We start from the raw sequence: 20429 nt of genomic DNA, 5'->3' as shown, positions 1-20429 counted from the left end.
CTTAGTTACCCTCTTGCTCCTTATATATGAATGAAAGGCTTTGGGGTTTTCCTTATTCCTGCTCACTAAGGATATCTCATGACCCCTACAGCCCTCTTAATTCTTCGTTTCAGATTGGTCCTACACTCCCAAAATTCTTCCAAAGCTTCGTCTGTCTTCAGTTGCCTAAACCTTATGTACACATCCTTTTTCCTCTTAGCTAGTCTCACAATTTCACCTGTCATCCATGGTTCCCTAATCTTGTCATTCCTATCCCTCATTTTCATTGTGTGGCAATTCAATACTAATGAAAAGCAGAAACAGATCAGAACATGATCTAAGTTACAAAATAGATTCAAATGACAATCTGCCCTTTGCTGAAGTTAATTAGGCAGAAGTGAAGGCAACCTGCTCTCCTGCTTTAAAAAGAATGTGAGATTAAAATGTTTGGAACACCACTGATGCTTTGCAACCTTGGGGTTTTGTCTGACTGGGTACAATTGTGGGAACACAATGTAACAACCACAGTCACATGGGAGGCATTGAAGAAATTGGAAACACAGATGCACTGAAAACAAAATCCACTGAGCTGGCTTCAGGCTTAACTTGTGCTCCCAAGTGTAAAAATTGGTTTATTTGACACAATTTCTTGCTCACCTGTGCCAGTGATCACAGTTACAAAATTTTCCACTCCTTTTCCTAGACCAAATTTCCTTTCTGCCAGAGCAGCACAATTGCCATCATTGTCTACCCAAACAGGCAGCCGAAGGGTGTCCGACACTGGGGTCCGGAGGTCCACTGATACCCATTCCTGAATCAGTTTGGTAGAATGAAGCACAATTCCTTCCTTGTGGTTGACACGGCCACCTGTGGAAATACCTGAAGTGTGGAGCACAAATATAATTAAGTAGCAGAACAAAGGTTTCAAAATACCCAAGTTAGTTCTTCTCACCCGATTAGGACTCAATATGCTGAGGAACCTCGATTATCTGGCATTAGTTTATTTGAATTTTGGAATATCCGGCAAGATCGCAAAGTCCTAATGCTTGGCTAAACTGTGTTATCTGGCATTCGATTATCCGAACAAAATGTTCCCGCCCGTGTCGTTCGGATGATCGAGGTTCCTGTGCAATTTTCAGTCCTTTCATTAGGCCTTTTAAATACAGTCATCAAGTAGTAATCTTAATATCTGCACTGAATGCAATGTAATTTACAGTTTAAAGTACAAATTATGAAATAGATAGTGCGTGTGTGTATACAGACAAAACTACATGTTTATAAATATGGTCCTGTATCGTAGAATCCAAACGACACAAAAGTGCTGAATAGACAAATACACAGTTTGGACGGACACCATTCACACCTTCAGGTTAGGTTATTTGCTCACTTACTTACTATTTCTACGAACAAATAACTCTTGCCATAGTTAAACTCTCACAATTATTGAAGGGGTTAAGTTATTTAAGGATCAAAGCTTTAGACACATCATGTAAGCTAACAAAGTAGATGTGACCTAACAACTGAAGATATCCAGACTGTCAACGTTGGTAGCTAGAAGCCACGATATCAAAGACCTTGGATGAGGAGCAGACAATGTTTCCTACACTCTTTGAAGGCAAAGATAATAAGGGATACATGGATATTAAGCATGGGAATAGTATTTGCAATATGCATGCTGTACATTGGTATGCTGCCTGACCAACTCTGCATGCTGTAAAACTCAAAGTGTTCTATAGTTCAGAGAGTTTCCACACCATCTGTTGAAGTGTGTGTGCGCGTGTGTGCGTGCATATGGGTGTGAGCACGTGTGCGCGCGGGCAGTGTGTGTGCGTGCGTGCATGTGCATGCGTGGGTGTGCATGCGTCTGTGTGTACGCGCATGCGGTGTGTTTGTGTGCGCATGCACGCGTTGTGTATGTATGCGGCGCGTGTGCGTGCATGTGTACGCGCGCGGTGTGTAAGTGTGTGTGTGTGCGCGCGGTGTGTAAGTGTGTGTGTGTGCGCGCGCGCAGGGTGTGTGCGCGTATGTGTGTGCGTGCACATATATGAAATAAACAATCGCTATCTGTTCCTCTATCAATTTACCACATACCCCATACAACACTTACCAACTCCAAGGATTCTGCAGTTAAGCTTCACTGATTCGGTGATAGCCTCTACACACAGCTTCAGAATCAACTCAATTCTTTCATCATATGTTTTGGGATTGGCTCGAACATATTTCTTTATGATTTCACCCTGCATGTTATTCAAATAATAAGAATCACAAAGCGAAAAAACTCTGCACATCTGCAAATTGAAATAAGATTCACTTTACCAAAAAAAGCATGATTTTTCTTTTCGATTAGATTCCCTACAGTGTGGAAACAGGCCCTTCGGCCCAATAAGTCCACACCGACCCTCTGAAGAATAACCCACCTAGACCCATTCCCCTATCCTATATTTACCCCTGACTAATGCACCTAATACTATGGGCAATTTAGCATGGCCCATTCACCTAACCTGCACATCTTTGGATTGTGGGAGGAAATCGGAGAACCCAGAGGAATCCCACGCAGGCACAGGGAGAATGTGCAAACTCCACACAGTCACCCGAGGCAGGAATCAAACCCAGGTCCCTGGTGCTGTGAGGCACCTGTGTCTACCACTGAGCCACCATGCCGCCCTTTAACACTGAAACTTGGACACAATTGAGTTTGCTGCTTATGGTTGGGAGGTGGAGTATCCAAACAGCACCACGAGACCATGAGGAAGGAACTCTGGTGTTCAGTGTCTATAAGTGTAAGTGCATTGAAAGCTATGCTGCCTGACCAATCCTGCACTATATCCTGCTCACCTAACACTTCTGTGGTGGCTGAACTACATTCACTCCTGATCCCCCGTGAATCAAATTTCAATTTTTCATCTTTGCATCTTAATGCCTTCGTGGTGCAGTCCAATCTTGCCTCCATCTCTCTCTTTCTCTCTCTCTACAACCTAAGAAAGTCTGACTGATCTAACCATGGCTTTCGGTGTATCTTCCCTTCCTTCACCCCATCACTGTTTGCTGGCTGGGGGTACTGTGGTCTGGAAGTTCTTGGAATATTGCCTTCCTTTTTCTCTGCAAGCCCAGATGTTGAAGGAAGTTTTTAGTCACTCACTACCTAATATTAGCCTCAAACAACAAGTACTGAAAATGTGTTGCTGGAAAAGCGCAGCAGGTCAGGCAGCATCCAAGGAACAGGAGAATTGACGTTTCGGGCATAAGGGCGAAACGTCGATTCTCCTGTTCCTTGGATGCTGCCTGACCTGCTGCGCTTTTCCAGCAACACATTTTCAGCTCTGATCTCCAGCATCTGCAGTCCTCACTTTCTCCTCAAACAACAAGTAAACAAATTTGTCGCAAAAGCTATAAATAGTCCACAAGACAAAGACAGATGAAAAATTCAGAACATGGAGGGGAAAGGGCACTCACATACAGATTCACACAGTAACTGCACAAACTGCATGTTCACTATTGCCTGTAAACACTTTGGCCAGTTATCGCACCAATGCTACCCCAACCACCACTTGTTGACCTTCCTGGCCCACTACACACCACATCCCATCTTGCTCTTGCACAATGACCCTCTTGCAGCTATTGCTTATAGTGAGGGAGCAGAAGGAGGCTGGCGTGCAGCATCAGCAGAAACCTAGGTACATAGGGGTGGCACGGTGGCACAGTGGTTAGCACTGCTGCCTCGCAGCGCCAGAGACCCGGGTTCAATTCCCGCCTCAGGCGACTCTCTGTGTGGAGTTTGCACATTCTCCCCGTGTCTGTGTGGGTTTCCTCCGGGTGCTCCGGTTTCCTCCCACAATCCATAAAAAAATGTGCAGGTTTGGTGAATTGGCCATGCTAAATTGCCCGTAGTGTTAGGTGAAGAGGTAAATGTGGGAGAATGGGTCTGGGTGGGTTACGCTACGGCGGGTCGGTGTGGACTTGTTGGGCCGAAGGGCCTGTTTCCACACTGTAGGGAATCTAATCTAATAGGAACAGGAACAGGCCATCCAGCTGATTGAGCCTGTTCACTCATTCTAGGTCATGGTAGATCATCTCTTCCATGTCATTTTCTCACATTATCTCCATACCCCTTAACATACTTAGTCTCCAGAAACTTACTGCTTTGTCTTGCACCTGTTTAGTGACTGAGCTTCCACAACCCTGAGGTGGACAAATCCAAAGATTCATCACATTCTGTACGAAAAATGTCCTCCCCATCTCAGTCTTAAACGGATCATTCCTTACCCTGAGTATTACGGTCCCCAGTTCTTGGCTCACCGGCCAGGGGAACCATCCAATCTACATGCACCCTGACCTGCCTTATAAGAAGTTTCTTAAGTTTTAATGAGATCACCTCTCATTCTTTGAAACTCTAGAGAATACTCAGTGTCCTCAATCTCTCTTCATAAAACATTTCCTGCCTCCCAGGGGTTAATCTGGTGAACCTCTGGTATACTCCCTCTATGGCAAGTATATCCTTCCCTCGACAAGGAGACCAAGACTGTACACAATAACCTGGTGTAATCCCACCAGGATGCGAAAGAATTGCAGCAAGATATCTTTACTCATGCATTCAAATCCCCTCACAATGAATGCCAATGCTGCACCTACCATGGAAATATTTTCATGGTCAAGGCCACTCAGACCCTTCTGACCGACTGTACTTCCCAACCTCTCACCATCTAAAAAACAAAGTGCCTTTCTGGTAACTCTAGCAAAGTGCATAACTTTCATATTTAATTACATATTCCATTTGCCATGTTCAACCCTATTCACTTAACCTAACCGAGACCTCCTGAAGCTTCTTTCACTTTTCTCACCTCATACACTCCCAACCAGTTTTGGTGTCTTTAGCAAATTTGTAAATATCACAAATAGTCCACATATCTAACTCATATATAACTCACTAGTGCACCCTAGTGTTTTTTAGGATCTTACAAACAGAGAAAGCCTTAGCAGGTAAGGTTAAGCATAATCCAAAGAGATTCTACAAGTACATTAAGAGCAAAACATCAGTAATGGAAAGAATAGGGCTCCTTAAAGATCAATGAAGTCGCCTATTTGTGGAACTACAGGAGACGAGAGAGATATTAAATGAATATTTTGAATCAATATTTACTATGGAGAAAGATGTGGAGGATAGGGAGCTGGGGAAAAAAAAATCTATTGATATCTTGAAAACAGTCCACATTACAGAAGAGGTGGTGAAGGTCTTCAAAACATTCAGGTTAATAAATCCCCGGGACCAGATCAAATGTATCCCAGGATATTGTGGGAAGCTAGGGAAGAAATGGAGCCCTCAGCAGAAATATCTGTATCATCTTCAGCCTGGGTGAAGTGCCAGAGGTCTGAAGGTGAGCTAATGTTCTGCTTTTATTTAAGAAAGGCTATAAGGAGAAGCCTGGGAACTATACACTAGTGAATCTGTCATCAGTGATAGTAGGCTATTGGAGGGGATTCTGAAAGATAGAATTTACATGCATTTGGAGAGGCAGGACTGATTAGTAATAGTCAATATGGTATTGTGCGTGGGAAATCATGAGTCACAAACTTTTGAGGTTTTTTTTGAGGACATGACCAAGAAGATAAATGACAGCAGAATGGTACATGTTTTAGTAAAGCCTTCGACAAGGTTCCACATGGTAGACTGGTTAGTAAAGTTAGATTACATGGGATTCAGGGAGAGTTTGCCAATTGGATGCAAAATTGGCTTGAGGTAGGAGACAGAGGATGGTGGTGAAGGTTGTTTTTCGGACTGGAGGCCTGTCTCCAGCAGACCATGAATGCTGGATCTGCTGTTGTTTGTCATTTATATGAATGATTTAGATGAGAATATAGGAAACATGATTAGTAACTTTGCAGATGACACCAAAATTGATGGTATAGAGAACAGTGAAGGTTAGAACATAGAACATAGAACAATACAGCACAGGTTACAAAGGGATCTTGATCAATTGGGTCAATGGGCTGAGAAGAGACAGGTGGATTTTAATTTGAATAAATGCGAGGTGTTGCATTTTGGTTAGATGAGCTGAAAATGTGATGCTGGAAAAGCGCAGCAAGTCAGGCAGCATCCAAGGAACAGGAGAATCGACGTTTCGGGCATAAGCCCTTCTTCCTTTTGGTAAGATGATCAAGGGCAGGACTTATACAGCTAATGGTAGGGTCCTGGGTCGTGCTGTAGAACAGAGAAACCTAGTGGTTCAGGTACATAATTCTTTGAAAGTTGTATCATAGGTATATAGGGTGATTAAGAGTGCGTTTAGCACACTTGACTTTAATTGCCCAGACCACTGAGTAAAGGAGTCGGGATGTCATGTTGCCATTGTACAGGTTGTTGGTGAGGCCACTTTTGGAACACTGTGTATAATGCTGGTTGCCCTGCTATAGGAAGGATATTATTAAATTGGAGAGGGTTCAGAACAAATTTACCAGGATGTTGCCGAGACTGGAGGTTTGAGTAATGACGAGAGGCTGGATAGGTTGGGACTTTTTTCACTGAAGCATCAGAGGTGGAGAGGTGACCTTATGGAGGTTTATAAAATCATGACGGGCATAGATACAGTGAATAACAAAGGTCTTTCTTTAAGGTAGGGGAGTTCAAAACCCGAGGGCATAGGTTTAAAGTGACAGAGGAAAGACTTTGAAAGGGATCTGAGGGGCAACTTTTTCACAAAAAGGAGGGTTCGTATGTAGAATGCACTGCCTGAGGAAGTGGTAGATGCAGATACAGTTACAACATTTAAAAGACATTTGGACAAGTACATGAACAGGAAAGGACAAAAGGGATATGAGCAAAATGCAGGCAAATGGGACTAGTTTAGTTTGGGAAACTTTATCGGTTTTAACGAGTTGGACCGAAGGGTCTGTTTCCATGCTGTTTGACTCTATGACTCTAATAAAAGATTTAATAATAAACAAGATTATAATCCATGGAGGCAGAAGTAGGCCATTCAGCTCCATGAATGAGATCATGGCTGATCTGATAATCTTCTACTCCAAGGTGGCGATGGAATAGGACTCCTCAGCTGGAGCTGGTCTGCTCCGTCTGTTTCTTTTGTTTTCTCTCTCTCCCTTTTCACGTTTTCTTTTCCTTTTTTTAAAACCTCTTGCCCTTGGGTGGTATCGACGTTGTCTGGCATGAATGCCAGTGTGGATTCCCAGCCTAAGTGTGGACTTGACTCCTGACCTCGAGGTGAAGCCCGACATGGTCTGGGTTGGAAGGACTGTCATTCTTATTTCTATATATTTCTAATTATTTGATGGACTTTTTATTTCATTACTTTTTTAACCGTATCCCCCTAAGAATTTGTACCTAGGTACCGAAGATGGTGTCGTAAGTGGCAACTTGTAAACTTTTCACTGTACTCATGTGAGTACATGTGACAATAAAACTAATTCTAATAATCCTCAACTCTGCTTTCCTAATTTTCCCCATAACCCTGGATTCCCTTATTGATTAAAAATTTGTTTACTTCATCACTGAATATATATGACCTTGCCTCGATGGCCATGTACAGTAAAGAATTCCACAGATTCATTACCCTCAGAATAAATTCCTCCTCATCTCTGCCTTGAATAGGAAACTCCTTAGACTGAGACTATGCCCTCTGGTCTTTGACTCTTCCACAAAGGGAAACAACCTTTCTGCACCAACTCCTCCAAGAATGTTGTATGTTTCAATAGCACTGCCTCTCATTCTTTTAAAGTCTAACATCTCTTAGCTTGGCATTTGTGCTCTCTTGTTTCTAAGGAAGAAAACCCTAAAATTAAATTCAACCTGTGACCTACTACCAAATAAAAAAAGCGTTAGGGAAAATGAGAGACAAAAAATAAGCTAAGCATTTTTTAAAAAGGAAGAGCCTTTGAGAAAGAAACGCTTTTCAGCCATTCCATAATACCTTATTTTACTTGATGTCTGCTCATTTGATTATGAATCACCAGGCAACAATTTCACATTAAGATGCAGTATAAATAAAGTATCAGCAGTGCTGCATGACTGAGTGACAAACAAATTCACAGGTAGACAGGAGATTTCCGAAGAATAAGGAGGTCAGAGCACAAACCAATACTCATTGCCAAAAAGGATGATTACCTTCATGCTGACAATGGCAACCCGCAGATTGGTTCCTCCCAAATCTACAGCAAGAGCACTTTGTGTTTCCAGGATATGGTCAATATCCTGCGAAATGCACTCCTTCACTGGTGGGAAACAAAACTTCTTCTGCAAAGGCTCATTCATGTCTATCGACTTCAGGAACTTCAATATCCGTGGCACTGCATTCCCATCACCATAGATCTTAGAGCTTGAAATGGAAAGACATTCATTCATTAGACTAATTCACCAAAGATTGTGTCACAAGATACAGGAGGAACACATTTTATCTCCTCCATCCAGATATTAGGAATGCACATTTTTACTTAAGGACCATGAGAAACTGGAAAGTACACAGTTTAGGCATTCTGGATTGAAAGGGTTTTTAACTTGTGATATAGAGTCACAGAGACGTACAGCACGGAAATAAGACCCTTCGGTCCAACTCGTCCATGCCGACCAGATATCCTAACCTAATCTAGTCCCATTTGCCGACCCTTGGCTCATATCCTTCCAAATCCTTCCTATTCACATACCCATCCAGATGTCTTTTAAATGCTGTATTTGTACCAGCCTCCACTGCTTCCTCTGGCAGCTCATTCATACACGCATCACCCCGTGTGTAAAATGTTGCCCCTTCAGTCCCTTTTATATCTTTCCCCTCTCACCCTAAACCTATGCCCTCTAGTTCTGGACTTCCTCAGAGAAAAGACTTTGTCTATTTATCCTAACCATTCCCCTCATGATTTTGTAAACCTCTATCAGATCAACCCTCAGCCTCCGACGCTTCAGGGAAATAGCCTCAGCCTATTCAGCCTCTCCCTGTAGCTCAAATCCTCCAAACCTGGCAACATCGTTGTAAATCTTTTCGGAGCCATTTCAAGTTTCACAACATCTTTCTGATAGGAAGGAGACCAGAACTGCAAGCAATATTCCAACAGTGGCCAAATCAATGTCCTGTACAGCTGCAACATGACCTCCCAACTCCTGTACTCAATACTCTGACCAATAAAGGAAAGCATACCAAATGCCTTCTTCATTATCCTATCTACCTGCGACTCTACTTTCAAGGAGCTATGAACCTGCACTCCAAGGTCTCTTTGTTCAGCAACACTCCCCAGGACCTTACCATTAAGTGTATAAGTCCTGCTAAGATTTGCTTTCCCAAAATGCAACACCTCACATTTATCTAAATTAAACTCTGTCATTCATTAGCCCATTGGCCCATCTGATCAAGATCCTGTTGTAATCTGAGGTAACCTTCTTCACTGTCCACTACACCTCCAATTTTGGTGACATCTGCAAACTTACTAACTGGACCTTTTATGCTCGCATCCAAATCATTTATATAAATGACGAAAAGTAGTGGACCCAGCACCGATCCTTGTGGAACACCACTGGTCACAGGCCTCCAGTCTGAAAAGCAACCCTCCACCACCACCCTCTGGTCTTCTATCTTTGAGCCAGTTCTGTATCCAAATGGCTAGTTCTCCCTGTATTTCATGAGATCTAACCTTGCTAATCAGTCTCCCATGGGGAACCTTTTCAAACGCCTTATTGAAGTCCATATAGATCACATCTACCGCTCTGCCCTCATCAATCATTTGTTTTATTTCTTCTATATTTGAAAGAAAGGCAACATTTTAATGAGTAGCTGTAAGTTACCTATGATTTACAAACACCCAAGAGCCTCACTAAGCATAAATTGGAGATCATTCTCTGAATCAGTAGTCCGATTCTCCAAATCATGTTTTGCCTCTATAGAAATACGGCAGCAACTTGAACCGTGGTCATAAGATCAGAAAAAAATCATGCTCCTTTGCTTTATTATGGTCATTGCCTAGAGTAAGATCTGAGACCAGGTATTAAGTTAAAACTTAACCAACAATAGCATCCTTTCCCAGGCCAACATTCCCAGTATTGAGTTGGCAATCACTCAAAACCAGCGTGGCAAGGCAGAAAGTTATCAGTGTGTCTGATACCACCACTCTAATTGGAACTTGGTTATGACTGGACACTCCTAGGAAGACAGCAGATACAGTTTAGGGATCTCCTCTAAGTCTCCCTACAGAGCTCAGAAATACCTTACTGATTGATAGCATGGTTTGCAACCAACTGAAATGGAGGACCTTTATTCAGGAAGGCACTGAACACATTCAGAGACTCTGTTGGGAACATAGAGGAGAGGTTGAGGTGTCAAAGGGAGCACATAAACCTTTGAACAACCCATGTACCCAACCCTTCATATACAACTTGCCCTATAAGTGGCAGAGTCTGTGGATCAGGCATTGGAGTCATCAGCCATCTCAGAACCCATCAAACCTGACAGGAAGCAAGTCAACCTAGATCCAGAAGACTGCCGAAAGGAAAAGTGAAACCAGGGACATACCATGGGTACAGTTTCCCAAATTGGAGTTGCAGAGCGTGCAATATTTTATTCTGACTGTCAGCATTCCGCACATGGAGAACGTTTTCACCTAAGTCAGAAAAAGAAACAAAATCAGACTTAGGACCACAAAGAAGCCCATTGATCAAGTGTTAATCCAAAGAGGCTAAGCTATCCCTTGTGTGTTTATCCAGCTTCCCCTTAAATGCACTGACACTATTCCTCTCCAACACTCCTTGAGGTAATGAGTCACACATTCTCATCACTCACTGGATAAAGACATTTCTCCTGAATTGAAGATTGAATATATTAGTGACCCGCTTATATTGATGGTCCCGGTATTGCTCTCCCAAGAAATACAAACAGTAGTCCAGATCATTTGGCCAGCAGTAGGGTGTGAGCGCCTGCCAATGCCTGTGATTTAAACCACTCACCCGTCATTTTACACAAGAAGCTTTTCATCTTCCAATGTTGGTAACAGTTTAAATCCGGCGACAAAGAAAACCAGGAGATGTAGTGATGAGCTTAGTTCCAATAGAGTCACAGTTCTTTCATTTAGCCTGAACTGAAGATATGCCCTTTAAGGATGGTCTTAAGTTCATTGACGTACAGTTTTTAAATGGAGCAGCCAACCTCTAAAACTGCGCAGGCTCACCCTAAACCCCACCACCTGAGAATGCCCGGTTCTGCCCTGTCACAAGCCATGACAAAACTCACCCAGCTCACCCTTGGAGAAAGTTCCTGCCACTCTCAGCTCTCCCTCATCTCGCCAAAGGTGGTACACACTTCTGCTCACTGCATCCAGCCCACACAACGCCCATTCACAATCTTGTGCACCCTCTGACAAGTGTTGGCCAAACAGAAATCAATGAACTGAAAGAGAGAGGCAGGAGTGAGGTGTGCCATTGCTGGGACAGGGTGGGTTAAGGAGGTATACTGAATATTAATGAAGGGGTATAGGTGTGAGCATCTGTTATGCTTTGACAATCCAAATGAGCTGTAACGACTTTCCACATGTTAAGACAAGCTCTAAGTAAGTCTATAAAAAACAAACAAAACTATCGAGTAAACAGCTCAGGTCAGCCTGGCTATGTCTACCTAAACCCACTCTTGAAGGGAATCATGCAGCAATCTAAATGGAATAAAAACAGTGGGCTTTGAGAAGATTTGTAGCTCAGGTTGAGGTTCTGGATGTAGGTTTGCTCACTGAGCTGGAAGGTTTGTTTTCAGACGTTTTGTCACCATGCTAGGTAACAGTTTCAGTGAGCATCCAAATGAAGCTTCATCCAGAGACTCACTAACGATGTTACCGAGTATGGTGACAAAACATCTGAAAACGAACCTTCCAGCTCAACAAGCAAACCTACATCCAGGAATAAAAACAGCTCTGATGTTTAAACCTCCTGGGTCAATATCACACTTTGAGATTTCCTCAGGATCGAAAAGCTGCTTAAGTTGACTAATTCTCCTCAACGTGTCAGAATACTTAGGCTATTTTCTCCATTTTTTAAAATCCTACTGTTAACTGAAAATCTCTTACCAGGTTACCTATTGGCTGTCTCTTGTCCAGATAAAAGAGGTCGAGCCAAACTGTTTCCTCCGTACTGTATTACAATTGTGAACACAGAGACTTCGCTAACTTGTTTACAAAATTGTTTGTCAGAAAGTCACTCCCAGAAAGTCATACCTGAATCAAAACATTAACTGTATTTTTATTTCAGGTGCTGCCAGACCTGCTTCAACATTTACAGTAGAAAAGGAGGGTAGCTTGTCAGGAGTCGCAAGCAAACTAATAGTGGATTGGGAACAAGGACTGCATAAAATTAACGTAAGTAAAACATCAGTCACAAGGAATTTAACTGAATTAAATTACGACAAATTCCCAGAACCTGAAGCTTTCCACCTGAGGATGTTAAAGGAAGTTGGGAAGCACAGTGCAGATGCCCAGATTTCCCTAAATCCAGTCCACTTGGATTGGAAAACTGCACATTATTCCACGTTTTTTAGAAGGGTAAAAAAGGAAAACCGGGGAATTACAGACCAGTTAGCCTAATATTTGTAGTCTGGAAATTATTTGGATTGTATAGTCAAGGATGGGATAACTGAACACTGTGGGATCGTGTTCAAGTAACGTCTGAAATCGGTGAGTGACAAACATAGCCTCTTTATTCAACAACTACAGTGTCACAGCTCGAGGAGGCAATGGAATCCCAAAATATAATTCTTAAAGTCACCTCTTTATGCACAGTTTTTACGTATATTAAAGCATTGTTTTATCTATAATGCTCAAAGGTTTGGGTGACTTCTGTTCTGTCAAATGGTGGCTGTTACTCCTGATGGGATTCGAATATCTGTCTGGCCTGAGTTTGCATAATTAAGAGATATTGGTCCTTTTGTCTTTTAAGTTAATAAATGTTAGTAGAAGTACTCGGCCTGAATGGTCTAAATAAGTTAGAAATTCCCTGGCAACCAGGGAATTCCTAGAAGCATGGCACTCATCCACAAACTCCATCAACAAACACATCGACCTGGACCCAATATACCGGCCACTACAGCGGACAGCTGAAACTGACAACCGGAAGCGGCAGGGACAGGCCACTATAAATGCCGGAGGAAACACCACAGAAGCGCTTCACAGGAGGCTCCCAAGCACTGAGGATGTCACCTAGACAGGGGACGAAACGTTTGCAACAAAAAATTCCAGCTCGGCGAACAGAACCACAGCAACGAGCACCCGAGCTACAAATCTTCTCACAAACTTTGAACAGGACCTTCGGCCCAACAAGTCTACACCGACCCTCTGAAGAGTAACCCACCCAGACCCATTCCCCGATCCTATATCCTGACTAATGCACCTAACACTATGGGCAATTTAGCATGGCTAATTCACCTTACCTGCACATCTTTTGGACATGCAGATAATCGAACCCGGTCCCTGGTGCTGTGAGGCAGCAGTGCTACCTACTGTGCCGCCCATACTTAATAAAAGAATAAAGGATATTAAACCAATTACCGCAGCTGGGTCGTGAGAATTGTTTACTATTTGCCAGTCTGAGTTTCATTCATTCATGCAGTTTCAAAGAAGCGCTGTTTTGACAGTAATGTGGATAGCGGCGCTGTCTGTATGTATTTAAGAAATATGTAATAGTTGGGGAAGCTGTTCGATGTTCTGTAATCTTTTCAGGTCTTGAGAGACAGTAGGTATAGGGTGATTCCATAGTTTTGGGTGGGTCGAGGAGACACTATGGCGGCGAGGGTGTTGTTTCTGAATAGGTTAGTAGGCCTTGCTATTTATTCAGAGGTAGCTTTTGATATAAATAGGTCTGATAAGGGTTGAAGGTGTGAAGAAGCAGTAATGGGTTTGGAAGGAATGTTTTAATTTAGTCTATCTTGCAATAGTTAAATGTACCACAAAAACATGGGTTCTACGAATGAATGAATTAAAACATGCTATAGTAAGCAAATGGTTAGTAAAAGGTTAGGAATGAATGAATGGGAATGTGGTATTAATGAACATAGCAAGCTGGTGAGTGAGTTGGTAAAGATACCTATAATACAATATCTCACAACACCATGACACTTCTCAGTTCTTCAGGGAGATTCACGACAGGTAGGGCATGCCTGACAAACCTCTGAATTTTTTGAACAAATGACTAAGTTGGTGGACATGTTGTTTATGTGGACTTATGGAAAGCATTTGATAAAGTCCCATAAAGAGACTGTTAACTAAGGTAGAAGCCCACAGAATTGAGGGCAAATAACTTACATGGGAAATTGGTGTGGCAGTTGACAGAAAGTTGCGATAACAGGAGGAACTGAAATTGACAAGGATCTATTAGGGCCTCAATTATTCACATTATTTATTAACAACTTGGATAATGGCAGAGAAAGTAATACATTCAAATTTGTTGATGGTACCTAAGTTAGGTGACATTGTAGACAGTGTGGATGATAGCATAAAATTGGGATATTGCTAAGTAAATGGGCAAAACTGCGGCAGATGGGATTCAATATAAGCAAGTGTGAGGTTATCTATTTTATCCTTTTTCAGTCCATTTCAGGGTCTTTTCTAGATAGTATGAAATTGAATAAAGTGGATGTCCAAAGAGATTTTGGGGTTGGGTGGAGGGAGTGGATGCTTCTGGATGTGGTGCCAATCAAACTGGCTTTGTCCTGGATGAGTGTCGAGCTTGTTGAAGCTGCATCCATTCTGGCAAATGTGGATGGGCGATAAATGCTGGTTCAGCCAGCAACCCTTACGTCCCACAAGTGAATTTAAAGAAGTGCAGAAAATAATCAAGAAAGCTATTGGAATGCTAGCTTTGATATCTAGAGGACTTAACTACAGGTGCAGAAGTTTTGCTGCAGTCATACAAACCCTGGTTAGACCCCATTTGGAGTACTGTCAGCAGAGCTGGGCTCCACAACTTAGGAAGGATATAATGGCCTTGGAGGCTGTATCATGTAAGTTTACAAGAATGATACCTGGCTTCAGTTTAGTTTGGAGGCGAGATTATACACATCTGTTTTCTCTAGAATTTAGAAGGTTAAAGGGTGATCTGATCAAAGTCTTCAAGCTATCAACAGGGAAAGACCGGGTAGATAAAGATATACTATTTCCATTGTTGAAGGATTCTAGAACTAGGGGCATAGTCTGAGAATTAGTCTGTTCACGAGAGATGTTAGGAAGCACTTACACGCGTACACAGGCACACACACACACACACACACACACACAGACACACAGACAGACACACAGACAGACATACAGGGTGGGAGAGGTTTGGATTATCTTCAACAAACGGCAGTGGATGGAGGATCAGTTGTTAATTTTAAATCTGTGAGAGGTACAGGTTTGTTTTCTCAACATCTGTGTCAAGTGGACTTTAGTTACCGGTTTATCCCTCTCTCCCTTTTATTTTTGAACAGGGATGCAATGTTTGTAATCTTCCAGTTACTGGCACTACTCTCAGATTGAAGGAGGTTTGCAAAACTGTGGCCGGAACTTATATAATTTCTTCCCTCAGCATCTTAGGAGTTCTTCCATCTGGACAAGGACAAAATAGGAGTTTCCTATTTTGAGAGCTACTCTGATATAACTCCTCTATTTTTATCATAGTCAATACAGCTACTGACTTTAATGTTTGTCGCCGCATCCTCTTCTTTTATAAAGTCAGATGCAAAGTAATCAATTCGTATTTCAGTCATGTTCTGTGCCTTCATAAGATGGTTTATTTTTAGATCCATTGATCCTATCTCAGTTTAATCATTCCTACCTTTCTCTTATCTGCTAATATTTATGAGATTCTTAGCTTCCTCTTTATGTTGGTTGCTTATCTATTTTCATTCACATAGAATCATCAAAACTAGGAACAGGATTATCCATATGGTGTCCCAGGACAGTCTAACCATCCAACAAGACCTTGGATTTCAATATCCCTCCTTTACACCTAATCCCCATATCCCTCATACCCCACTCTGTTGACCTCAGTCTTAACTTTACTGCACATTCACAATCTTCAGAGATACAGAATTCCAAAGAGTCATTATCCTTTTTGTGAAAAGGGCACTGCATCAGAATGAAGAGACAACCCTTTGGAACTGAGATGAGGAATTTTTCAGCCAGAGGCTGGCGAACCTGTGGAAGTCATTGCCAAAGAGGGCTGTGGAGACTAAATCATTGAGTGTATTTAAGACAGAGATAGATAGGTTCTTGATTAGTAAGAGGATCAAGGGTTACAGGGAGAAGCCAAGAGAATGGGATTGAGAAACTTATCAGTCATGATTATGGATTGGGGCAGACTCGATGGGCTGAATGGTCTAATTCTGTGGTCTAAATCATGTGGTTGTGATCTCATAGTTAGGTCAGATAGGGCCTTGCTTTATGAACTAAAGTGCTGTGTATGTGCAAGTTCATTCTCTCTATATGCAATGAAATGTTTCTACAATGAGCATAGCAGTCCTGTTGTCATACAGTCATAGAGTTATCCAGCATGGAAACAGACCAACTCATGCACGCTGACCAGATATCCAAATCTGAACAAGTCCCATTTTCCAGCATTCAGCCCATATCCCTCTAAACTCTTCCTATTCATATACCCATCCAGATGCCTTTTAAATGTTGTAATTGTACCAGCCTCCACCACTTCCTTTGGCAACTTATTCCATACACGCACCAGCCTGTGTGTGAAAAAGGTGCCCCTCAGGTCCCTTTTATATCTTTTTCCTCTCACCCTAAACCTATGCCCTCTAGTTCTGGATTCTCCCACCCCAGAGAAAGACCTTGTCTATTTATCCTATCCACGCCCCTCATGATTTTATAAACCTCTATAAGGTCACCCCTCAGGGAAAACAGCCCCAGCCTATTCAGTCTCTCCCTATAGCTCAAACCCTCCAACCCTGGCAACATCCTTGTAAATTTTTCTGAACCTTTTCAAATTTAACAACATATTTCCTATAGAGGGCGACCGAAATTGAATGCAGTATTCTAGAAGTGGCCTCACCAATGCCTTTTACAGCCACAACATTTCCTCCCAATTCCTATAATCAATGCAATAACCTATGAAATGGAGGTGCCAGGATTTACATTTTAATGAATCGAAACCTGCAACCCATTCTGAAAAATGAAAGACTTAACAGCAATCTAGGTTTGTTCAATATATCATTTTAATTGCATGATACTGCGATCTTTTGCTATAAATTCTGTGTCTTATGATCCTGCCCTACTAATTACCTGATGAAGGAACTGCACTCTGAAAGCTAGTACTTCCAAATAAACCTGTTGGACTGTAATCTGGTGTTGTGTAATTTTTAACAATGACTATGAAGGCAAGTGCGCCAAATGCTTTTTTACCACCCTGTCTACCTGCAACTCTACTCTCAAGGAAATATGCACCTGCATCCCTAGGTCCCTTTATTTGGTATCACTATCCAGAGCCCGACCATTAGCTGTATAAGTCCTGTTCCGATTTACCTCACCAAAATGCAACACCTCACATTTAAATGAAACTCCATCTGCTACTCCTTGGCCCATCTGATCAAACTCTGAGAAAACCTTCTTCACTGTCTATCACACCACTAATTTTGGTGTCATAGAGTCATACAGTCATACAGCATGGAAACAGACCCTCTTGTCCAACTAGTTCACGTTGACCATGTTATCAAACTAAACTAGTCACACCTGCCTGCATTTGGCCCATATACCCTCCAAACTGTTCTTATTCATGAACATATCTAAATGTCTTTTAAACATTCTAACTGCACCTTCATCCATCAATTCCTCAGACAGTTCATTCTACACACTAACCATGCCTCCTATGTTCACATCCAAATAATTTATATAAATGACAAAAAGCAATCCTTGAGACATACTGCTGGTCACAGACCTCCAGTCCGAAAAACATCTTTCTACCACCATCCTCTGTCTCCTACCTTCAAGCCAACTTTGTATCCAAATGGCTAGCTCCCCTTGGATTGCAGATGATCTAGCCTTGCTAACAAGTCTACCATGTGCAACCTTGTCAAATGTCTTGGTGGAGTCCATATTGACAGAGTCTATTGCTGTGTTACAGGAATTTAAGGTTTTCATGCCAGAGTTTACCTGTCTCTCTTCCGGTTTGGCGTGTTCCCAAGTTGATGACAGGTGTCCCAAATGCGCCTGCTTCCCGCACCCCACAACTACTGTTCCCGATCATCAAGCCAGCATGTGCAACCATCTGTATAAACTGTTCAAAGGGGATGTGTTTCACTGCCCGGAAATTTGGATTCTGTTCAATCCCCTTCTTCCTCATCACTCGTACCATTTCTTTACTTCCTGAAATTTTAAATCACAACCAACACATAAGCTAATACATAACATAAATAAAATATTTATAACACAAAGTCAGTGACAAATGTACAGATTATAATCTTATGAAATGTTTACTGATAGCAAAGTTAATAACTTTATAACTTCAATTAAAATAAGTATTCACAGATAATTCTTAAGATTTCAAAATGAACAATTTATAAAAAGGTTAAAACTAAACTCTATTTTGAAGTTTGTCTTAACAAGCAATTACATAAAGCAAGCTCAAGTATATTTCGTTTCAGGGATATTTAAAATAACGTTAAGATTGTGTGTTCACACTTGTAATGCTCCAGTTCTTCGAGATGTGGGAGCAGTGAGAATTTACTGCAGCTGAAAGAATAAGTTGAAGTGTTGTTCTCCAGATTCCTTCACTCCACTCCACTCCAAAAACTACCCTGACTCCTCCCTCTGGAATTCTTTCCCTCTTCCTACCTCAAAACAATCGCCTTTGTACCTCCTTGTCTGTTTGGCATTCTTTCTTTGTCCCTGTCACACTCATAGTCAATATGTGCAAGTTAAGTTATTGGTGCTGAATATAATAACTGATAATAACTGAAAATCTTAAATGCTTAAGGACTGCAGAAAAAAAATTGTTGAGATTTTTATCATGCTCTCATCAGGACAATTAACAAGAAATAACAATGTGAAGGGGAATAACAATTTATATTCTACAAGAAGAGTGGGCTGATTGGTTAACAAGTGAACCTTAATTGGCAAAGGTGCTATCATAGAGAATGCACTAGTAACAGGATGACAGTCATTAACTGACAAGTTTTGTGTACATTTTAAATCGGGCAGGTTTGCTCTGATTAAACAAGTCATTGCACTGAACAGCAAACTAGAGATTGATTATTGCCCATTTTGAGTTGAAACAGGTGTAGAAAATGTGAACATGCTTTCGGTCTGCCTAGAATTAATATTGTATTTAGCTTCCTGAACACACAAGTGCACTACAAGCAAATCCGGCCAACAATCTTAAATCGGATGTCAGTGTATTCCTTGGTATGCTCAAGATTCATGTCATTGGCTACCATGCAAATAGGGTGCAAAACATTTGCTCGCTGTGCAAGATACATGTTGAAATAGGGTGATTAAAAGCGTCGTGCCGGATAATGGCTACCTTGATCTTTTTTTTATTCATTGTTGGCTGGGTCAACGTTTATTGCCCATTCATATTTGCCCTTGAGGTGGTGGTGGTGAGCTGCCTTCTTGAACACCTGCAGTCAGACCCACAATACCTTTAGGGAGGGAATTCCAGGATCTTGACTCAGAGACAATGCAGGAATGACAAGTGGCTTGGAAGGGACTTGTAGGAGGTAATGTTCCCAAGTATGTTTTTCCCTGGTACTTTGAGAAGGTGGAAATTGTGGATTTGGAAGGTGCTCTTGGAAGGTTTTGTTGAGGTGCTGCAATGCATCTTGTCGATGGTGTGTTGGTTTATGGTGAGAGTGAATGCTAAATGAAATGGATCAGGTGCCAATCTGGATATAGTGGAGGTAAACATAGAACGCTACAGTGCAGTACAGGCCCTTTGGCCCGCGATGTTGCGCCAACCCGCAAAATTAACCTGTTGCCCATCTAGTCTACACCGTTCCATTATTATCCATATGTATGTCCAATGCCCATTTAAATGTCCTTAATGTAGACAAGTCTATTACTGTTGCAGGCAGGCCGTTCCACGCCCCTACTACTCTGAGTAAAGATACTATTTCTGACACCTATCCTAAATCTATCACTCAATTTAAAATTGTTAGCCTTCACCATCCGAGGAAAAAGGCTCTCACTGTCCACCCTATCTAACCTTCTGATTATCTTAAACGTCTCGATTAAGTCATCTCTCAACTGTCTTCTCTCCACCGAAAACAACCTCAGTTCCCTCAGCCTTTCCTCGCAAGTCCTTCCCTCCAAACCAGGCAACATCTGAGTAAATCTCCTCTGAACCCTTTCCAAAGCTTCCACATCCTTCCTTTAATGCGGTGACCAGAACTGTATGCAACACTCCAGGTGTCTTGTACAGCTGAAGCATGACCCCATGGCTCTGAAACTCAATCCCCCTAAATGCCAACACACCATATGCCTTCTTAATGACCCTATCAACCTGG

The 20429-nt window shown here is 42.0% G+C and overlaps 1 protein-coding gene across 2 annotated transcripts in view; it reads right to left on the bottom strand.

Annotated features, from left to right (window-relative positions):
* The window catches only part of gne (glucosamine (UDP-N-acetyl)-2-epimerase/N-acetylmannosamine kinase), an 81054-nt gene that overhangs the window by 23648 nt on the left and 36977 nt on the right, over positions 1 to 20429 (bottom strand). For both annotated transcript variants that reach the window (XM_087979844.1, XM_087979843.1), the window contains exons 5-9: positions 18079 to 18291; positions 10482 to 10569; positions 8093 to 8303; positions 2087 to 2216; positions 637 to 858 (exon numbers count right to left, since the gene is read on the bottom strand). In XM_087979844.1, coding sequence (XP_087835970.1) covers positions 637 to 858; positions 2087 to 2216; positions 8093 to 8303; positions 10482 to 10569; positions 18079 to 18291 — 864 coding nt within the window. The remainder of the gene's footprint in view (positions 1 to 636; positions 859 to 2086; positions 2217 to 8092; positions 8304 to 10481; positions 10570 to 18078; positions 18292 to 20429) is intronic.

Source organism: Chiloscyllium plagiosum, unplaced genomic scaffold (assembly GCF_037043375.1).
Source record: "Chiloscyllium plagiosum isolate Xiang-an unplaced genomic scaffold, Cpla_swu_hap1 HiC_scaffold_36, whole genome shotgun sequence".
NCBI lineage: Eukaryota > Metazoa > Chordata > Chondrichthyes > Orectolobiformes > Hemiscylliidae > Chiloscyllium > Chiloscyllium plagiosum.
This window is presented reverse-complemented; position numbering and strand designations above follow the sequence as displayed.